This window comes from Bacillus rossius, chromosome 18 (genome assembly GCF_032445375.1).
Source record: "Bacillus rossius redtenbacheri isolate Brsri chromosome 18, Brsri_v3, whole genome shotgun sequence".
NCBI lineage: Eukaryota > Metazoa > Arthropoda > Insecta > Phasmatodea > Bacillidae > Bacillus > Bacillus rossius.
In genome coordinates, this window is record NC_086345.1 from 23,206,709 (window position 1) to 23,229,399 (window position 22,691).

The window sequence follows — 22,691 nt, forward strand, 5'->3', positions numbered from 1 at the left end:
TTATTTTTTCGCGCGATTTCTACTAAACCGAAAAGGGATGCGTGACCTTGACTCGCCGTAGCCAAGCAACAATATCCCCGCCCGCCGAAACACGAACCACCCGGCTCGGCTTGCCAGTCGCCAGTAAGGCTGTGATTTTGGCGCCGAATACATGCGTAAATCACATATAAGCCTTTCCTTTATTATTTTTATGCTAGCGAGAATAAACCTGCAACCTTAATGTGTGTGTGGACATTTTTATCAAGGTGCTTAATTTTCCAGAATTAAATTAGATTATACCTATATTTAAAGATAACATTCTGAAATTTTTCAAAATATTTTGTACCAAAAAAATACACGTGATTTATTTGGGGGGGGGGGGTTAAAAATTTTGCTAAAAAAAAAAATCACGTGATTAATGGACGACCCCTAGGTATAACCTTGTGATAAAAGCGAAAGAAAGAAAGAAAGGAAAAAAACTTTTTTTTTTTTTCCGTTTTCGGAATGTGTGGGTTTTCCCCCAGGATGTGCGCCGGGTTCGGCTGGGACGCCGACGGCGACCTGCTGGCCGTCATCGCCGCCGGCGCGCCGTCCGTGCTCCTGTGGGACGCCAACACGGCCCGGAGGCAGCAGGTCGACACGGGCATGCGCGACCCCCTCAGCTGCGTGGTGTGGGCCAAGTCGGGCCCGCTCCTCGCCGTGGGCACGGCGCGGGGCAACGTCGCCATCTACAACCACAGCACGGCCAAGTGAGACCACCACCCCCCCGCGCCGGCCTTCCTCCGTCGCCGATACCCGGGCGCGTATCCCTCCGCGCGTCTCGGGACGACAGAGTTGCATCCCCTCGGATAGGGCACCTTTCGTACTTTTGGTGGCAGTACTCTTTTATGGTTCAAATTCGAGAAGATTAGGACTATCTTTTTATTTCCTTGTGTATTGTTTTATTTTCGAACCTTGAGATCTAGATTTGGATTCGAGGGGTGTATTGGAGGTACTCTTTTATCATTCAAATTGAAGAAGATTAGGATTATATCATTATTTTCTTGTGTATTATATTATTTTTTTGAACCTTGAGATCTAGATTTTGATTCGAAGGGTGTATTTGAGGTACACTTTTGTGATTCAAATTCGAGAAGATTAGGTTTATATTATTATTTTCTTGTGTGTTATTTTATTTTTTTGAACCTTGAGATCTAGATTTTGATTCGAGGGGTGTATTCGAGGTACACTTTTGTGATTCAAATTCGAGAAGATTAGGACTATATTATTATTTTCTTGTGTATTATTTTTTTTTTGAACCTTGACATCTAGGGGTGTATTCGAGGTAATCTTTTGTGTTTCAAATTCAAGAAGATTAGGACTATATTATTATTTTCTTTATTTTTTTTTAACCTTGAGATCTAGATTTTGATTTGAGTGGTGTATTGGATGTACTCTTTTGTGATTCAAATTCGAGAAGATTAGGACTATATTATTATTTTCTTGTGTACTATTTTATTTTTGAACCTTGAGATCTAGGGGTTGTATTCGAGGTATTATTTTGTGATTCAAATTCGAGAAGATTAGGACTATATTATTATTTTCTTGTGTATTATTTTATTTTTGAACCTTGAAATCTAGGGGTGTATTCGAGGTTATCTTTTGTGTTTCAAATTCAAGAAGATTAGGACTATATTATTATTTTCTTTATTTTTTTTAACCTTGAGATCTAGATTTTGATTTGAGTGGTGTATTGGATGTACTCTTTTGTGATTCAAATTCGAGAAGATTAGGACTATATTATTATTTTCTTGTGTATTATTTTATTTTTTGAAAATTGAGATCTAGATTTTGATTCGAGGGGTGTATTTGAGGTACTCTTTGCGATTGAAATTCGAGATTATTAGGACTTTATTATTATTTTCTTGTGTACTATTTTATTTTTTGAACCTTGACATCTATGGGTGTTTACGAGGTAATCTTTTGTGATTCAAATTCGAGAAGATTAGGTATATATTATTATTTTCTTGTGTATCATTTTATTTTTTTTTTTGAACCTTTGAGATCTGTATTTTGATTGGAGGGGCGTATTCGAGGATCGGTGTTCGACTGGTTGGTCACACTCTGCGGGACCCGGGTGAAGTGTAGTTGGTGTCCCCCGTGTGCCCGACCAGGCGGGTGCCCGTGCTGGGGAAGCACGCCAAGCGGGTGAGCTGCGGGGCGTGGAGCGCCGGGAACCTGCTGGCGCTGGGCTCGGAGGACCGCACCCTGTCCCTCAGCAGCGCCGAGGGGGACACCCTGCGCGTCGTGCCGCTCCGGGCCGAGCCCAGCGACGTGCAGTTCTCCGAGATGAAGCTGGACGAGCGGGCGGGCTCCGAGAACACCGTGAGTTGTTGGGGGGGGGGGGGGGGGGGGGCTGTCTGCTCTGACGTGGGGCGGTGTCGTAATAATCTGTCCGTCTATATATATATATCGCCGCCCGAGTATTGGAGTGTTCGATGTCCACTTTTTTAGGTTTTTTTTTTTTTTTTATGCTACGGACACGAAAAATAATATATTAGTATTCATTTGTACTATATCCACACACACACGTCTACGCACACGAAAATTTTTGCTCTTAAATTTTAAGACCAATATTATTTTGTTTCTACGTCGTGATGTTCGTAGTTGTTTGAACTTTCAAAATGCTTATATCTCAGTTCACACTTCGATGGACATAGAACACTCCAATTCTCAGGCGACGATACACACACACACACACACACACACAAGCACCCTATCCAGAGATGACTTGTGTTTGCTATAACCCACGCACAACACCTTGCGGATCCCACAGACTCAGGCCCTTGCTTCCGGAGTGTCTTCATTCTGGAAAGTCAGGGAAACTCATTGTAACTTACTTCAAATCCTGGAGATGTTACGGAAATTTCTCTCAACCGATGGTAATTCGAAGGGGGGGAAATGACGTGCTCCGTTCTACCGTCGCTCAGATTGTGAAGTATTTTTTTCTTTTTTTTTTTTTTTTTTGTTTTTCAGATTTTTTTTAATGCGTAATCACATAAATATATAAAATGGTGTGTGCAATGTTCCCGTTTTAACCGGACCGCCTATGAAGGCTGGACTTCCTTTGTTTCTTTCATAAAATTGTGAATTTGGTAAATTATTATTTTTTAATAAAATACATTAGTAAAAGTGGTAAATTTGATTATCAAATACATACATATTTGAATGGACACCCTGAATTATGTATCTGATATGTTAATTTTTTTTTCTCAGGTTTAATGAGTTTTTTTTTTTTTTTTGGCCTGTCACTGTTTTGTTGTTACGAAATATTACTTAAGACTTGGAAACCTGTGTTCTGTGAATATTAAAAAAAAATATATATATATATATATGTTAGTGAGAAGCAACTCATCAGATTCTGTCGTTTATATTTATTTAATACAACATATTTCAAGCAATCAAGACAAAAGTCTCCCAACAGTCAGTCCGAAAGTATCGATAAAATCAATTACAAGCAACTAGACCAAAGGAACATGTTTTACGCACACCAAAGGACCTAGGATCACTGAAAAATGTTTTTGTCAAGACCAGAGAGGTTTCGAACCGGTAAATGTTCAGAGCTACTACAGATCATGACTACACGCAATCAACAAAAGAAAAGAACACAATACACACACACACACGCGATCGACACAGTACACACACAGTTCCCGCACAGTGCTTCTCTGTGCCTGGTGCGCAGGTGAGCATGGTCTTGGGGAAGAAGACCTTGTTCCTGTACAACCTCCACGAGCCGGACAACCCGGTGGAGCTGGCGTTCCAGCAGAAGTACGGGGCCGTCGTCGCGTACAAGTGGTGAGCCTGTCCACACGACCCTCATTTTACTTATAATATTTATTTATATTAATAAAATTTCAATATGAAATGAAACAACCATTCAAAGGGTTGAATGTTTAAACGCCGCCATATTAATATTTTTAATTTATCGTACCTGTAGTGAGACATAGATTCGGATTCGAGGTAACCTCTGGGATTTTGGACAGGAGGTTCGGATTCGAGAAAATTGGGTTGAAAATTAAATGATCCAACCATAAAAAAAAAGTACTAAGGGCCAATTAATTACAAAAATTAAAACTGTTAGTGAGCTGTTGCAATTGAGTGCGCTCGGGACACGAAATTTAAAAATAGAATTCTTTAAAATAATGCCGAGCGTGATAAATATAAATAGACGAAAAAAAATTTCTAGAAGCGAATCACACATTTACCTTGTGAGTCCACATGATAGAATCCACTGCCTTAATAGTAAACGTTTTGCTTGCCACCATCGTGCGCAGACAAGACTCACTGCTCCTACAAAATACTTGGGAAAAAATTGGTTGTCTGTAAAGTCGGTTTACGGACGATGGTTTGACGTGACAACGTCGTGACAAAACATTGACGAAATGACTGCATACTTTTATGAATTAAAATTGAATCATTTTTATTGAATCGTCACTATTTCGTACGGATACAAAGAAGGGAGTGAAATGAGTTCTACAATTTGATTGATAAAATTTACTTTTATTTGCACTCATTAATTCAAATATGTTTATTACTTTAACGAAGAGATTATTTTAACTATAACTTTTATACATACATGTGTAACGGGATACAGCGTTACGGGGCAATGTGCGTAACGGGACACTTCCTTCGTGCAAGCAGCCAGCGTTCATCGATTTATTAGACGTTGTCACGTCAAAATAAATACAGGAAAACAAGCCAAAATCAAGATGATATTAAATGTTACATGTACAGAATTACGTGTAAGGAATGCAGGGTTCATACGTCTTGAAAAAAATAATTTGTTTGTCTTGAAATAAGTAAATGGCCTTAAAAAAAAAAAAAAAAAAAAAAAAAAATCTTTAAATTTCTGTGTCAGAACTGTGTGTGTCGGATTCCCTGTGACTCTTGGCCCCCCGGGCAGGTTCGGGGACGGCTACATCCTCCTGGGCTTCGCGGCCGGCTACCTCGTCGCCATCTCGACGCACGCCAAGGAGGTGGGCCAGGAGCTGTTCCAGGTGAAGAACCACCGGGACCGCCTGTCGGACGTCGCCGTCTGCGGCCGGCTCGGCAAGGTGGCGTCGTGCGGCGACAACACGTGAGTTGCACGCGCGGGTTGTTCTCACCCGCGTTTCGGCGATGGCGCGGCTTTTCGGCAGGCTCTCCGGGTGTTGTTTCGGTTTAGTCGCGACTCACCGCCAGGGGCGCAACAACAGGGGGTGTTTTGCCCCCCCCCCCCCCTTCTGAAACCTTGAAGTGGGGGCAAACGGGGGCAAAGAAAATGCTGTGTAATCAATTTTTTAGATGATAAAACTGCTTAAATAGCACCATTTTCCACCTTGAAATTTTCCCGCTTCAATAGGGGGAATCTATGATTCTTTATAAAAAGGTATATTGCCCCCCCCCCCCCCTTCTCCCCTTCCTTTTTGGAAATTTAGTTGTTGCGCCCCTGCTCATCGCATAACCTTGTCGCTACCAACCATTAATGGAAGAGATATCAAAACATGCTCTTGGGTGTTATTTAAGTTATATCGCGATTCACCGTATAATCTTGTCGCTAGCATCCATTAATGGACGAGATAGCAAAACATGCTCTTGGGTGTGATATAAGTTATATCACAATTCACCGTATAATCTTGTCGCTTCCAACCATTAATGGAAGAGATAGCAAAACATGCTCTGGGGTGTGATTATATCGCGACTAACCGCATAATCTTGTCGCTACCAACCATTAATGGAAGAGATAGCAAAAGACACCATATTAGTTTCAACAGATTTATGCCCCAACAAATTTTTGCCTCTTGGTATTAAAAATTTGCCTTTGTATGGACATGGATAAGACACTAAAAGATTTATAAAGACCTTAACATACTGTCTGTTGACATTACCGTATATACTCGTGTATAGCGCGCCCTTTTTTCCCCTCAAGTAAAGGAAAAAAATAAGGATGCGCGCTATACACGGGAAAAAAAATTTTGGGGGGGGGGAGGCGGGGAGGAGTGGAAGTCGTTAACTGCCGGGTGACGTTTCTGGCCAGCCCCCACACATACGCACAAGCAACAAGGCCTCTCTTTCACACACACACGCACACACACACGCACACACACACACACACACGCACACACACACACACACACACACACACACACACGCTCACATACACACGCTCACATACACACGCACACGCGCGCGCGCAAGCTCGCACATCATGGTCTCTTGTTTATTTTTAGACCTCCCCCCTTTACAGAAAGCCAGCTCAGAAGCTAGTAAAAAGAGAGAGAGAGAGAAAGAGAGAATGTTGTCACCAGTTCCCCCCCCCCCCCCCCCGGCAACTTCTTCGCTTCCTCCATTCCTCACCGGTGAGTCATCAAGTTCTCCGCGCCAGCTTAGCAACGTAGCTCGGCACGCCTCCCTCCCTTCCTTCCTTCCACGTACCAGTTGTGACGATATAGCGCTTCATTATCTTCCGTTTAGACAGCAGAGTTTATGTATTTTCCTGACGCATCACCACACATCAATTTAAATAATCAGGTACCACAAAATGTTAGTAAAATTTATTTATGGGGGAAAAAAAAATTTCAATTTTTTTTTTCTTTGGAATTAGTTGCAAAAATCGTGGTGCGCGCTATACACGAGGGCGCGCTATACACGAGTAAATACGGTATTATTACAATTTTAGTCATGCCCAAAAAATGAATTCAATAGGCTACTAAATGCCAGTGACTTCACAAGGAAAACTGTCTGTCTCTATTAACTTGAAGCATTGTATAAATTGTATACTTTGATTTAACAAAGCCAAATTTAAAAAAAAAAAACTAAATAATACAAAATTCTTGTTGCCTTAAAACGTTAAAACTGTTGAAACCAAAATGATGTTTTTTTGAGTTCCTAATTTTTCCCCTGTAAGGTTTGACTCGGCAGTTTTGGAGTTAATGTTTGCAAGTAACCAATAGCAGTTAGAATGTATCTCTGATGACAAAATGTGCTACAGAACACTCATTGCAATGCTTGCATGATGAAAATGCGAAGAGGTATTGCTAGATAAGGAAATAATAGCATTAAAATAGATGTTATGCCAATCAAATCCTGAAATCCTTAAATACCATCAAATCTTTAATATTCTAAGGATTCAATATTCAAGAAAAAAGTTTCAAAGGAAAATACTAGAGGAAATTAGACTGTTACTAAAAAATTCAACACAGGTAATCTCTGAAGTTTACTACGTTGGTTTTATCTTCATACCTATCCTGTTATCATTCCCCAAAATATTTGACTTACAATATTTATTTATACTAATAAAATTTCAATATGAAATGATTCTGGAAACTTGATTTGTGAAACAACCATTCAAAGGGTTGAATGTTTCAACGCCGCCATATTTAATATTTTTAGTTTATTGTACCTGTAGTGAGACCAAGATTCGGATTCGAGGGATTTGGACAGGAGGTTCGGATTCGAGAAAATTGGGTTTGAAAATGATATGATCCAACCATGACAGGTGAAAAAAAAAATACTAAGGGCAAATTAATTACAAAAATTAAAACACCAGGTCTTATTGAAGTAGCTTGGCTTCTGGGTTGTAGCAGTGTATCTTGGCTAATAATTCACCGACGTTTCGGTCGACATTGCAGTCGCCACCTTCAGGGAGCAGTCAGTAGGTAACTGCTCCCTGATGATAGCGACTCCAGTTAAGACCTGAAAGTCTGTGAATTATTAGCCAAGGATGCGGCTACAACCTAGAAGCCAAGCTACTTCAGACAGTGGCAGTGAAAGCCTGCGAACATTATTACCAGGTCTTATTATTCCCATGGAATTTTTATACTGCATTTTGTCGTGTGACAGCTAGGGACAAGAATACGTGGTTTTATTTTTTTGGTCAGTTTGATTTTCAAAAAAATGTGGGTTTGGTCAAATTTTCGACTTGATAACGTCTTATAAATTTATGAACGCCGGCTGCACGCACGGAAAAATTGTCACATTCCGCCTGAGTCCAGCGTGCAAGAACCGGCCAACCACCGTGCGAGAAAATCTTATGTAATATCTAACAGGTTAAGGCGGGCTTTTTTCTAAATTAATTGTTCGTGATTATATTTAAACAAATTATTTAAATTAAATCTGCAAAAAAACTGTTAAATAATATTTGAAAATTAAAAAAAGTATGAAAAATTTCATCAACGTTTCCTTATTCCGTGGGCCTTCAGTGGATAAAGGTTCGGTCTCACACACAATTATTATTTTCATTTTTCTAAACTGACAGGACTTCACTGTCACAACTTTGGTAGGCCACACTTTCAGGAATTGATTACTTTTTGGCCCACCATACAAACAGGACATCATTACGTTGGCCCGCCACGCAAACAGAAATACTCGAGCTCTCCATCAACAAATAATATTACAAATGCGAAAATGTGTGTGAGTCGTGTTTGTCCTTTTCACGTAGCACCGGATCAACATCATTTTTTTTTTTGCATATGATAATTTGTGGGCCGGATAGTGACATAAACCACATATAATTATGAAATTCAATCCTCAAGAGAGTGAAAAAAAGGGTGAATTCAGTTTTATAATAGAATATCATTAGAGAAATGTCATAGACACACAAATACGTAGTGGGTTTGTGTCATTCCTCTATGTCCGCCACACGGTCATACTGGCAAATTCCTATCCTTCCGTAAACCGACTTCACGGACAGGTGTCGAGTGCTTTCAGGACGTCTCGATCAAACTGCAGGTCTTCCACGACGACATCCAGCCTTTGCGAATCGTCTTTTTTTTTTTTTTTTTTTTTTGTGGCAAAACCACTTACAAAACCATTTTCAACATTTTGAGTAATACCACATTTTACTATCAAATCGAAATGAAAGGTCTGCAATCCGGCATCGGTTGAGTCGCACACATTCACGATTAATACTTTTTTTTTTTTCCTTCTTTCTTTCTTTCAGAAAATGATTCCGACAGTCGACCTTCACCGCGCATTGTCAGCGACTATGGTTCGCTCAAGAGTTTTTTATCGTTGTTGTTTTTCGTTTCGGAATAGTGTTTCCTGTTTTATAGTCAGTTATGTCCGGCGGGTGTGAGAATCGCTCTCGTGTGCGGGGGCAGGGTGAAGATTCACGACACTAGCAACCTGCAGGATACTTCGGCCGTGCTATCGCTGGACCAGGAGAACGCCGCGCGGCGTCTCGGCTGGAGCGAGGACGGACAGCTTCTGGCGCTCGCTGCGTCGAGCGGCTGCGTGCACGTCTTCCTGACACGCCTGCCCCTGATGCACGCCGCCTGCGCGTCGCGAGCGGCGCTACTGTCCGGCCTCGCCGAGGTGTCCCTGTACGCCTGCGACCTGGAGAGCAAGGTCCGTTACTTGTCGGCCACTCGCCGGCCCGTTGTGACTTAGTCTCCTCTTTCAGACAGCGGGACGTTCTGTTACGAGTGGGTTCGTGAAGGATAGCCCAATCAATTTTTGTATTGTATTGTTGAGCCCAGCTCCAGTGAGAAGTGCCTGTGTTTGCTTGGTTACTCGTGGATTCCCCCCCCCCCCCCCCCCCCTTTTATTAATATATCTTTTCCAGACCGCAGTACGTACTGTTAGGAGTAAGGGGAAAACGAGTTCGTAAAGGATAGACCAATTAATTTTTATACATTTTTACGTACTATTGATATTTGCATCGCTAATTAAAGACTAGTACATTTAACGTCTGTTCGTAAATCACTCGCACTTATTCGTGTCTGTTCATTAATCGCTAACTATATCTGTGCAGTTCCGCAGTTCACACTCCTCACTGGAACCAGGCTCAATAGTGGTTCGCCACTTAACCACATGTCTGTCCACACACGCAGTCTCGCGCCACTTAGTCGCACTCTCACGGTCCCGTCGCTCACAGGGGGTCTCTCGCATGTCACTCCACTCGCCTGTCGGGACTCTCGGAACTCGTGGAATTTCCCCCCTCACCCTCCCACCATTATTAATACCCTTTTTTATCGCATGATCGTCGCACATTTTATACTAAAATAAAGTTTGAAAAGTAAGGGTGCGAATATTATGCGAAAGAAGCATTTTTTTTTAATTTCAGGTAAAATTATTTGTAGAAACCAAAACCAATGCATGGATAGTACTTTTATTTAAAAAGTAGAGTTATCGCATAATCGTGGCACATTTTATACTAAAAAAAAGTTTGAAAAGTAAGGGTGCGATTGTTATGCAAAAGAAGCTGTTTTTCTTCTTTTGGGTAAAATTATTTGTAAAAATAAAACTTATGCATGGTAAGCACTTTTATTTAAAAAGTAGAGTACACAAATGTACGCCAAGCAATTTAAATTAATAAGTCATGGCTCATGGAATGAAAACCTTTTGTTCAACTTTAAATAGAAAAACGAAAACTGTGACCCGAACGTAGACCGAAACTAACGTGTAACTATCATTGTAGTACACACTTATCATGTAAAAGTGCGGGCTATCAAATGTAGTTAACTCGGCACTAGACAGAACGTGTTTGTTGCATGCAATTGGCGAGATTTCGATATTCGACTACGTGCGAGCGCTCTATGTAGGAATCAAAATAACCAAACATTGTTAACTAGCGCTGGCTACATTTGTGTAAGCGGTACACAGTGGCGACGAGATTAATAGATAAAGGTTATAATGTTTGAAAATGTCTTTAAAAGAAAATTTACACATCTAACAACTTTTTATTTCTGTCAATTAAATTAGTAGGCAGTAGTATCTGAATGAATATTAGATTTGAACTTTAAAATACATCATTTTATGTGCACAAAGTGCTCGGAATCAGCGTACGAAGCTATGTCGCGGGCTGTACAAAGCGATGTCGCAGGCCGTACAAAGCAATGTCGCGGGCCGTACGAAGCGATGTCGCGGGCCGTACGAAGCTATGTCACGGGCCATACAAAGTGATGTGGGCCGTACAAAGTGATGTCGCGGGCCGTACAAAGCGATGTCACTGGCCATACGAAGTGATGTCGCGGCCCGTACGAAGCGATGTGGGCCGTACGAAGCGATGTTGTGGGCCGTACGAAGCGATGTTGTGGGCCGTACGAAGCGATGTCACGGGCCGTACGAAGCGATGTCACGGGCCGTACGAAGCGATGTCGCGGGCCGTACGAAGCGATGTCACGGGCCATACAAAGTGATGTGGGCCGTACGAAGTGATGTCGCGGGCCGTACGAAGCGATGTCACGGCCCGTACGAAGCGATGTCGCGGCCCGTAAAAAGTGATGTTGTGGGCCGTACGAAGCGATGTCGCGGGCCGTACGAAGCGATGTCACGGGCCGTACGAAGCGATGTCACTGGCCATACGAAGTGATGTCGCGACTCGTACAAAGTAATGTGGGCCGCACGAAACTATGTTGCGGGCCGTACAAAGCGATGTCGCGGGCCGGGCCGTACGAAACGATGTCGTGGGCCGCACGAAGCGATGTTGCGGGCCGTACGAAGCGATGTCGCGGGCCGTGCGAAGCTATGTCACGGGCCATACAAAGTGATGTGGGCCGTACGAAGTGATGTCGCGGGCCGTACGAAGTGATGTCACGGCCCGTACGAAGCGATGTCGCGGCCCGTACGAAGTGATGTGGGCCGTACGAAGCAATGTCGCGGGCCGTACGAAACGATGTTGCGGGCCGTACAAAGCGATGTCGCGGGCCGGGCCGTACGAAACGATGTCGTGGGCCGCACGAAGCGATGTTGCGGGCCGTACGAAGCGATGTCGCGGGCCGTACGAAGCTATGTCACGGGCCATACAAAGTGATGTGGGCCGTACGAAGTGATGTCGCGGGCCGTACGAAGTGATGTCACGGCCCGTACGAAGCGATGTCGCGGCCCGTACGAAGTGATGTTGTGGGCCGTACGAAGCAATGTCGCGGGCCGTACGAAGCGATGTCACGGGCCGTACGAAGCGATGTTGCGGGCCGTACGAAGCGATGTCACTGGCCATACGAAGTGATGTTGTGGGCCGCACGAAGCGATGTCTCGAGCCGCACGAGGTGCCGCCGTGGGCCGCTAGTAGACGGTGACCTGCCCCGCAGGGCAAGCCGTCGTGCTCGCTGACCCTGGAGCTGCCGGTGGAGCCCGGCTGGCTCAGCCTCGGGCCCTACCACTGCGCCGCCGGCCTCAACAACCGCGCCTGGTTCTACGACCTGGCAGCCGCCGGGACGCCCGGCTTCGTCGCCAGGGAGCGGGAGTACGTGGGCAACGTCGCCTCCGCGCGCCTCAACGCCGAGTACGCGTCCGTGCTGTACGAGGGGAGGATACAGCTGCACCTGGTGAGAGCCCCCCCCGTGCAGTGATAATTCAATGAAAATGATTAAATTTTATTCATAAAAATACGCAATCATTTCATCAATGTTCTGTCATGACGTTGTCACGTTAAACTATCGTCCGTTAAACCGACTTTACAGACAACCAATGTTTTGAAGTTGTTTCCACCCTTCTAAAAAAAACACAGTTTAAAACCGAAATACGGAATCAAAAAAAAATTTATCTCCCCTCGGTGTTCACGTAAGTGCTTTTGGTAAAGATGTCTTGAGCAGTTTTGAAATTGTGTGGTATTTTATTTTTCTGAAGCTCTGCACACCGTATGTGTACCCAAGTAGGTTAGCACCTTTTCAAGAAACTGAACACATAAACTTACAACTACCCAACTGTTGGTGAAGATGAGCCTTAGTAACAGATCAGCGCGAACAAATTGCTTTCATTGTTAAGGGGCCCGCCTCGTCAGGGGTGTATGTGTGTTAGTGAGGCGGGATGATAAGCGCGACGATCGCTGGTGCTTCCAGCGCGGTATAGCCTCTAAGCGCAAGTCTCTGAACTGGCGCGCATTCGTCTCGTCGTCACAGGATAACTGTGAAATTTGAGCGGTGACCGTAACATTATATGGCGTAGAAATGAAGATAAAGGTGTTATGCAAGCCCCTTAAGTGCTTTCAAGAATCTGCACTGATTGTTTTATGCCTAAAAATTACTCTGAAAACACGCGTTTTAGGCATTTTAACGCTTCTAGAAATACAGTTTAAAAACATGATCCAAAATTAAAAGTACTTTTCGGGCCTCAGCGAACTCTTAAATGCTTTTCGTAGACATACCCCACTCGGATATCTTGAGTGGTTTTGAAATCGCGTTGTTTTTCCTGAAGCTCTGCACACCGTATGTGTGCCCAGGTAGGCGGGCCCCTTAATGACCAAAACTAGGGACGGGCCAATCAATACCTGAAATACCAAATACCGTGCCCGTGGGTTCAGTGCCCCTGTGTCTATTCCGCGAAACCAATAAGTAGGTTATCCGTGAAAACAAGACAAGCGTGTCTATCAGAAAAATAATGCATTCCTGAATGTAATGATTATGAGTTTACAGAAATGAAATTTTTGGATTGGAAATTGCAATTCATGTACGAAGCGCTTGAAAATTATTTAAATTACTGAATTTATTCTATCCTACTAATATTATAAAAAAAAATACCACACAATTTCAAAACTGCTCAAGATATCTTCACCAAAAGCATTTACGTGAACGCTGAGGGGAGATAAATTTTTTTGTTTCCGTATTTTGGTTTTAAACTGTGTTTTTTTTGGAAGAGTGAAAATAACTTAAAAAACATGTGTTTTAGGAGTAATTTTTTTACACATGAATAACCAGGTACAGATTCTCAAGAGTATTCAAGAGACTTGCATTACACCTTTATTTTTATTTCTCCACCATATAATGTTATGGTTACCACCTTGTTCTCATAGTACATGACAAGAAGACTAGGTGCTAGCTAGTTCGTAGCCTTGAACCTAGAGGCTATACCACGCTAAAAGCTACAGTGAGCTTCACACTTACCTTCCCGCCTCACTGACACAGATACACCCTTTGGTTAAGCGGGCTCCTTAAAGGTAATTTACACAAAATTTATGTTTTTTCCTATGTTCCTAATCATTGTGTGCATACTAGGTTTTAATGAAAATACTGTCTTAAGACAAATGCCACATACTATTTGCAAATAATGTTCAACAATTCTATGTTCACTTTACTCTGTTTACATAGTTGGGCAACGCATACAATTTATTTTCTGCGGTTACATTTTAAAATTATTTCTTCTTTAACATAATAAAACATGACTTTTAAAGAGAAGCCTTAAATTTCAACTGTTTGTAGGAGGAAAGTTTACTTAAATGTTAGAACTACTTAAAGAACTGTGTTATCACATCCCACTTATTATTTTGGTCCTATTGGTGCTTTGCATTGTTTTGATACATACAACTCCATCTTTATTTTGAAAGGAATTTTCTTACGTTCTTTGTTATTATTTTTTAATGATCTTTTACAGATAGAACCTGGAGCTGACGACCTTGAAAACCGGGAGACAAAAATGTTTCCGGACAGCTCCTTACAAGAAATGAACATTACCTGCCATGCACTCACCACCGACTTTTTAATTTACGCCTCTGATGTAAGTATTCTTCAAATTATTAATTTTTTTTTTAAATGTTGAATAGCTGCATTAATTGCAAGTAATTAGCCCTATGCAAATATCAGTTTGGACTGAAATTTAAAAAAAATAATATCAAACTATTCTTTATTATGAATATCGCATCTAACTGTTAAGAGTGGAATCAGATATTTTCCTCCAGTTTATAGTCATTTTTTAACGTATCTTGTTCATCTTATTACACGTTAATCGTAACAATTACAAAGAATCAAAAATAAAACTATAAAAGAAGCATGCTTTCTAATATTTCTGTTTATTTTGCAGTTGTGGAAAACATTTTGTTGTTCACTTGTCATGTTTTCACTTATCAAAAAATTTATGGATATTTTATTGTCCCCTGGTCTGAAATTTTGCAGTCCTGTCATAGACTGTGCACTAGTTGGAATGAACTCTGGATTGGTGCATTAGACATTGTAACTGGAATCTACATATTTATTTTATATTGTACAAAAATAATCAGTAAAACTTGCTTAAGACATTCCTGCATAATATGTTTTCCCGCATATTGCGTTAAAAAATTATTCCTGTCACTTCTATGCATCCATATGTTAATTCTTCCCATTTGAAAAGTTTGCATTTTTCATGCTTCTCGCATAACAATGTTCAGCGTTTCAGGGGAAAATGTACGTAGTAATTTTTGTCTTTAAACTTTTAGTGTATATTTATCGATAAACTTTCAAACATTTATTTTATACACTAACGAAGAATTTGATAATGGTACATTACCGCTAAATCCTTTGTCACACGCCGCATGCTGTTACAAGTTGTATTTTTCAACCAATCATCTGCTTGCATTCGTATCAACTTTGTGAGGCTGTTCAATCTGTACACCATTTCCCTCATTCAAGGTATAATGTGTGACAAAACACACAGCAAAACACCAACCATTTTTTGACCAGTTGGCATAACACAAAAATAGAATGTACGTTGAATGTCTAAATTCTCTAACAGAAAATTTTTCTACTCAAACTCAAATTGTATTTTTTTTTGTATGTTTTTATTCAACCATATATAAAATAATAAATAATTTTAAAATAAGAAATTTAAATATTTTTTGTTTTATAGGTTCAGGTTGTAGTTATCATAAGAAAATGTTATCATTTATAAATTTATTCATGTGTACTTTTAACAGACAAAGAAAGCAAAATTTGTTTGTTTTTTCCTTCTAAGATTTTTTCCCTGATAATAAGTTATTAGCGTCCAGTTCCTTGAAAAATGTTTTAACAGGATTTTACTAAAAGTCTTAAACATTACTATAAAAGAAGGATCCTTTTGAATATTTTTGTTTTGTTTTGCAGTTGTTGAAAACTTTATATTGTTTACTTGACCTGATTTCAATCATCAAACAATTTACGGTTTACATAATTGTCCCCGGTCTGAAATTTTGCTGTCCTGTTGTTCACTGTGCGTATTTTAACAGGAATGTACATACATATATTTGTTGTACAAAAATGATTATCAACTTCAATTTAGATCGTTAGACCAGGTGATATGCTACAGCCTCGGTACATGTTGAATGCAAATGAATGTTCATTATTTTGACCTCTTTTGCAGATGGGTATGGACGAGATTATTTGGTGAATTGCGATAAAGCCGAAATAACACCATAAAGCACCGAAATACAACATAAAATCATGAAGTTAATCAGCTTATTTATTTAATAACACAATTCAGATTACACAAACTTGATATTTTAATGTATTAAATTCAATGACTGTAAATTATTTACTGCAGATTAGAAAAATTTTTTGCTTGTTTTTATATTGCAACTTCGTATCAGTAACTAATTTTTGCATTACAACATTGGTAAATTGTTCAAATGCCTTAAAAAAAAAATTTTAAAAACTTTTATTTGTATTGTTCCCGGTAGTTCGACTTTCTTATTTCAAATTATTGTATTGTTAAAATGCATCATGTATCTGTCAAAATGACACACTTTTTTTGGTAAGGTAAGTATAATTGAAAAATTAAGTGTCGTATTTTTTGAAAATGGTGCTATTTTTTGTGAAAAAACAGAGTTCTTAGAAATAAAAACTGTACCACCGAAATCTCCTGTTTTTGAAAAACTAAATCGGCCTATAAATAAGACTATGAAATGTAGGGATGTGGGAATCGTTGATTTTCAGTTCGGTTCGAATCCGATTCGAATCCCTGGTAATATTTGAGATATGAATCTGATTCCGAATATTAAGCATAGAATAATTAAAAATAACTGATTTATTTAAAAATAATGTGTGTTTTATTTTTTCTAACTGTAACTACTGGCAATTATTTATTACACTGAGATTGAAATGTTTATAATTATGTAAACTTAATTAATAATAAACACTTTAAAATATGAAAACCAAAACATATTCTTTCCTCCAACTCAAATCGTAATAAACTGCACGCCACGGGGAAATCTCAAGTTTTATAATCGTTTCAGCAAACGAAACCATTTTTTCTCCACTAAATAGCCAAGACTTTTTTTTTTCTTGTAGGTATGTAATTGTTTTTAGTTTATAGTTTGCTATACGACGAAATTCGTAATTATAGTTTAAGCTCTCGAAATCTCGAAATTCTTTTAATGTCACTGTGTTATTTATTTAATTTACATATCTTTCTTTGATACGTGATAGTAGCCTAATTTTATTTTCCACTGCTAGTATTTTTGAGCCGTATTAAATTAATTTATAACTTTTGTGAATGTTCGTAATACTGTTCGAATCCATGTATACGTACAACGGTTCCGGGTTCGGGTGATTGTGGGTTCGAACCGTGCCTGGAAAATATTGGGTATACTCGCACGTCCCTGATTGGAGCGTTGTCCCTGCAGATGGGACACCTTCACTACTTCCTGCTGGAGGACTGGAAGCTGGTGAGCGAGTACCGGCACGCCGTGGGCGTCCGGGACGTGTTCCCCGACCAATCAGGCGGCCGGCTGGCCTTCGTCGACGACCGCAGCGAGGGATACGTCTACAGCCCCGTGAGTCGCGTCGCTTCGCGCGCGGTACCCTGAACTTGGTGCTTTCCGAACTGGAACTTCTTCGGAACCGGTGGAGGGGGGGGGGGCGGGTGTCGAAGGCGATGGCTCTTCAGGGTAGGCCCCGTGCTTTCGAATATTTCGTAAAGTCGAATCAAATTGCGAATATGGTTCTCGCTGAAGATGTACCACACTAATCTCATAAAATATATGATTGAAGCAGGGGCGCAACAACTAAATTTCCAAAGGGGGGGGCAATATACCTTTTTATAAAGAATCATCGATCCCCCCTATTGAAGCAGGGGGTCCGGGGGGGGTCCTCCCGCGGAAAAAATTTGTATTTCAGGGTGGAAAAATGGTGCTATTTAAGCAGTTTTATTGTCTAAAAATTGATTACACAGCACTTTATTTGCCCCCGTTTGCCCCCACTTCAATGTTTGGGGGGGGGGGGGGGGGCAAAATACCCTTGCCGCCCCTACCCCTGTTGTTGCGCCCCTGGATTGAAGTAAAAGAAAATATTATTTAATATTTGTAATGTTTAAACTGATTTTAAGTGATTAACCAATGAGGCTCTATGAACAACATCATTCAATCATAATTTTAAAATAACCACGCATAATATTAATGTTGAGCATTCATGAAAGCGAACGGAGTGTGACGATTTGATATATTTTTTTAAGTAACCCAACTTTAGTCAAGCAAAACTTATACAACACCAAAAAAAAAGTAAATATTTTCATGGGCGAATCGTAAGCTTCCGATGTTTTAAGCTTTGCAACAGATGCAAGCTTCACATCAGATGCGAAGTTTTGCATTACAAACTGAAGCTTCAAATAATATGAACAGCAAATTTCCTCACAAAGTCAAATTGAATATTAAAATGAGCTTAGTTTGAATCACCTTGTCAAAGCTTCGCACAGGCCTATGTCAGAGCATAATGAAAAGGGCAACGCACATGAGTTGGATGCTAATGAATAGGCATAGAGGGGGAGGGGAATAACCCATAATGTTGAGAGTCACAGACAACTGTAAGACTGTATTCTTTGAATGATTCTGCAGTGAGGAAGATTGATTGAAAAAAAATTTTATGTACATACGCCTGTGCTGGTTTTCACTTTTTGTCATAGAATGTTCACATCACTATTTGTTAATCGCTTTTTTTGCTTGTGCGACACTGTGTTTTCATTGTGATGTCCAGTTTATCTGTTGTTTGTCTGTAATTACTGTTCTTATTACAAATATCTCGTGTTGTCAGCCCACTTTGTTTAGTCCGTGCCGCGATCTTTTTTTCTGACTAATTTCTTCCACTTATTCTCTGCATTCTCACATTTGACATCTGCTGATTTTGGCTTCTTTTTTTTCCCCCGTGTGTCTGTGTATTCATATTTCTTGTCCATTCTTGTGGTTTCTCAGTGACATACTGTGAAAACCTGCATTGGCATATTTCCACTAAAATGTTATTTATTTATTTATTTATTTATTTTATTTGTAACATGCCACACCAACAGCACAAGGCTCCAACTGTTGGAACAACATGTAGGACAAGTACAAAACAAATACAGTAACAGAAAGAAAACTAGAACAAAACAATTATTAGAACAAACAAATACATAGTAGGACAAAACAAAGACATGACAACACAACATACAAATATCCATATGAATGCTTAAATTCTAATAATTACTTAAACTAACAAAAAGTTTCATGAGAGTAACATGGTTAAATTAACGTATGTAGATAAAATTTTTTAGATTAATTAAAAATTACAATTATATTATAAAGTTGAAATACTACATGTAACTAAGGTAAGTACCGTAAAGATAATTAATCTTTGGATGCCGAAAAAAAATCAATCTTCCTCGTTGCAGAATCATTCGAAGAATACAGTCTTACAGTTGTCTGACCCTCAACATTATTGGTTATTCCCCTCTCGGGCGGGAGTTTTCCCTGAGGAGTGTCACAAGTGAGTGCCGAGCTCCGATAAAGTTCAGGGAGTTCCGAGCGGATTACGAGCAGGGTTTCCACAAGGAAAAAATATTTCGTACCAACTTAGGCGAGAAAAAAGTACTAGATTAGAAAAAAAAAAAAAAAGTACTAAATTATAATTTGTTATGGTTTTAACAATTCAGGAAGTTATTATGAAATTGCAATGCTCTAACTTAAATATCACACCACACACACATCATACATTCCATAGTTTTTAAAAATAATTACGCTTAATAATAAAACATATTGGAGTTACTGTAATATTATTATATTAAAGAAAAAAAAGGACTAGATCTGAGCGTAAATGTACTAGACCACTAAAAAACTTATAAAAGTACAAGATCTAGTACGATAGTACTAACTGTGGACACCCTGATTACGAGCGAAGGGAAGTGTGACATCGGCGAAGATGGCGAGAGAGAGACCCCCCCCCCCCCCTTTTCCCTCTGAGAGTGTCGCGACCCGGAGTTCGACGGGACCGCGAGAGTGCGGCGACCGAGTGGCGTGAGACTGTGTGTGTGTGGACAGGCGCGACGTGAGGGGCGAACCACTGTCGAGCCCAGCTCCAGTGAGGAGTGCGAACTGCGGGAACTGGACAGACATCGAGTGACATGCGAATAAACATTTTCTAAGTGCCAGTGATTTGTGATCGGACATTTTTTTTAAGAACAATTATTCATTGTTAATGTTAAATATTAGTAATCAGTAATCACTAGTAAAACGGTTATAAAACTTAATTGGGCTCCCCTTACGATCCCAGTTCTCCCCGCATGGGTCGCAACAATATTGACTACGTATTTTTTTTCCAGCAGGTACCGATGGTTTCCCTTTTCGGGTACACTTCCTCCTCTACTTTTTAATATTTATATTGACGACATAACTGTTGGTTTAAATCATTCGATTGGCACTCTTTTTGCAGACGATCTAAAAATATACAAGAAATTTTCATCCATCCATGATTGGTTATCTACTCCAGTCGGACAACAATTCAGTTTTTGAATGGTGCAACTTAAACTTAGTTCATCTTAACAAAGATAAAACCACCATAATAACCTTTACTAGAAAATTATTTCCCATCAATTATGAGTATAAAATAGATAACTTACCTATCTTTAAGACCCCTTTTGTGAAAGATATTGGAATCCTATTTGATTCTAAACTCTTTTTCTCATCTACATATAGATTCCCTTGTATCTCACTCAAGAAAAACTCTTGGACTTGTTATAAAATTCATTACCTTCAATACATCCAATCCAGATTCTATACTATCCCTCTACATAGCTCTGATTCGATCAAAACTTGAATATGGATCAATATTCTGGAATAGTATTACTAGTAGTGATAGTGAAAAACTTAATTCAATTCAAACCAAAGTATCTAAATATATAGCCCTTTCTGACAGAAGAAATATTCTAGATGAAATGTTTGTTCATAACTGTTATAACTATAAACTGTTTTGTCCCCACATTTTTGAAACTACTGATATAAAAGTTCCTTTTTTCAACAGTCACAAACTGCCATTTTTATATACCTTACATAAGACTCATGATATAATTTACAGATTAATTAATTACCAATTACAATAAATATGAGGAATTCCTAAAGACAACAAATAATAGAATATTCATAAAAAAAGTTTTTTCTTCAGCTTATCCTTAGATTCTCAAGTGTTAAATAAATAAAATAAATAAATAGTTAACAATAAATAAAAATTATGTATTAATAAAGATAATTTATTTTTCATGCCCATCCGGAGAATTTAACTTTTTGATTTTGACTTGTCTAATTTTGGTTTATTTCATCTCTTCCTTTAGAGAATGATTGTTTCATTAATCAATTATTTATTGTGTCCGTGTCTATTGTTTATTTTGTCCTTTGCATTTTGTTTTCATTTGTATCTTTTATTGTGAAATGTTATTTCTACTTCATTGTTTTCGTTTTTTTTTTTTTTTTTTTTATATATATCCCCGTGCACACCCTAGTACCCTCTTTATGATGTGTTGGTGTGCATGTCACAACTGTAATAAAGAAATAAATAAATAAATAAATAAATAAATAAATAATAGGTAGTGCCATGTAATTTTCGCGAAAAGATTTTCCAGACCAGCTGTGTGTTAAAACTCTGTAGCATTGTCTGTGTCTCGTGGTTGGCTCTGGGTTTATTCCAGGCGCATGTCTACTGTCGGCGCACCAATCACAGCCGTCCAAGTGCTGAAGGCAAACTCGTCCTGAATGGCCCGGGCCAGACAGGAGCGATGTCTTACTCTCGCAGACGGCCGCCAATCACAAGGGAGCAATCGCTGGCGCAGGCATACCTTGTTGCAGTCTGACGAGCGGGCAGATTGTTTCGCGAAAAATGCATGCCTAGGGACACCTGTATTTCGCGAATACATTTCGTGTCGAGGTATGTCACGAAACACTGTAGCTTTTTCCTTAGAGTAATGGCGAATCGTGTGCCTGCAGCAGTACGGTGACCACATTCCCATTGGCCCCGTCAAGTGCGGGAAAACAACACCTCTCGCCGACCACAGGAAACAACTACAAGAAAAAAAAACTACGGTGTTTTGCGATGTACCTAGACACGAAATGTGTTCGCGAAATACAGGTGTCCCTATGCATGCCCCTAATAATAGGTGATAATGTTACATGCCGTATGTGTGCTTATTTTTGGTTGCAGGTGACGGACGAACTGTTGAAAATCCCGGACTTCCCTCCGACGTGCAACGCCGTCCTGTGGGACTCCTCCCCGCCCGACAGGAACGTGCTCGTAGCGTTCGACAAGTCCAGGATCATCACGTACATATACGTGAAGGAGTCCATTAACGGTGAGCTTTGGCTGGCCTACGCGAGCCGGCCTTAAACTAGGCGTAGACAGGTCGCAAAAGACACTTAAAGACGCAAAAAAAGAAAAATGGGGCGTGGCTGCGTCATGGACACGGCCCTGTGTTGTACGTGAATACGTGTACGTAACAGGTAATATTTTATATATAAATTTAAAATACGCTATTTTTTTTTTCACACCATATAGATTCACTGTAACTATTTTAAACTAATGTTTTACGTATGCGATCGATAGATATTGACGAGAGCTGACGATTGAAACCCGAACGAACGTCGTAGCTTCTCCGAGTCAAAAGTTATGCTAAAAGGAAATCTCAAAACGCAGCCAAAATGAACTCAAAATGGCGGCGCTTTCCCCCCTCCACCGCGCGCGATGCGTCACAGTCTTCACTTAGCGTAACGAATTCTTTGATCCTTTTAGCTATCCAGT

General features: G+C 40.0%; 1 protein-coding gene across 4 annotated transcripts in view; it reads left to right on the forward strand.

Moving 5' to 3' along the window:
- The window catches only part of LOC134541338 (WD repeat-containing protein 19), a 62,438-nt gene that overhangs the window by 5,973 nt on the left and 33,774 nt on the right, over nucleotides 1-22,691 (forward strand). For all 4 annotated transcript variants that reach the window (XR_010076610.1, XR_010076609.1, XR_010076611.1 and 1 more), the window contains exons 3-11: nucleotides 504-728; nucleotides 2,133-2,343; nucleotides 3,704-3,816; nucleotides 4,925-5,098; nucleotides 9,102-9,348; nucleotides 12,033-12,269; nucleotides 14,311-14,433; nucleotides 17,288-17,437; nucleotides 22,098-22,245. Coding sequence is in view for 1 of the 4 variants with exons in the window: in XM_063384757.1 (XP_063240827.1) it covers nucleotides 504-728; nucleotides 2,133-2,343; nucleotides 3,704-3,816; nucleotides 4,925-5,098; nucleotides 9,102-9,348; nucleotides 12,033-12,269; nucleotides 14,311-14,433; nucleotides 17,288-17,437; nucleotides 22,098-22,245 (1,628 nt within the window). In the remaining 3 variants the exon portion in view is untranslated. The remainder of the gene's footprint in view (nucleotides 1-503; nucleotides 729-2,132; nucleotides 2,344-3,703; nucleotides 3,817-4,924; nucleotides 5,099-9,101; nucleotides 9,349-12,032; nucleotides 12,270-14,310; nucleotides 14,434-17,287; nucleotides 17,438-22,097; nucleotides 22,246-22,691) is intronic.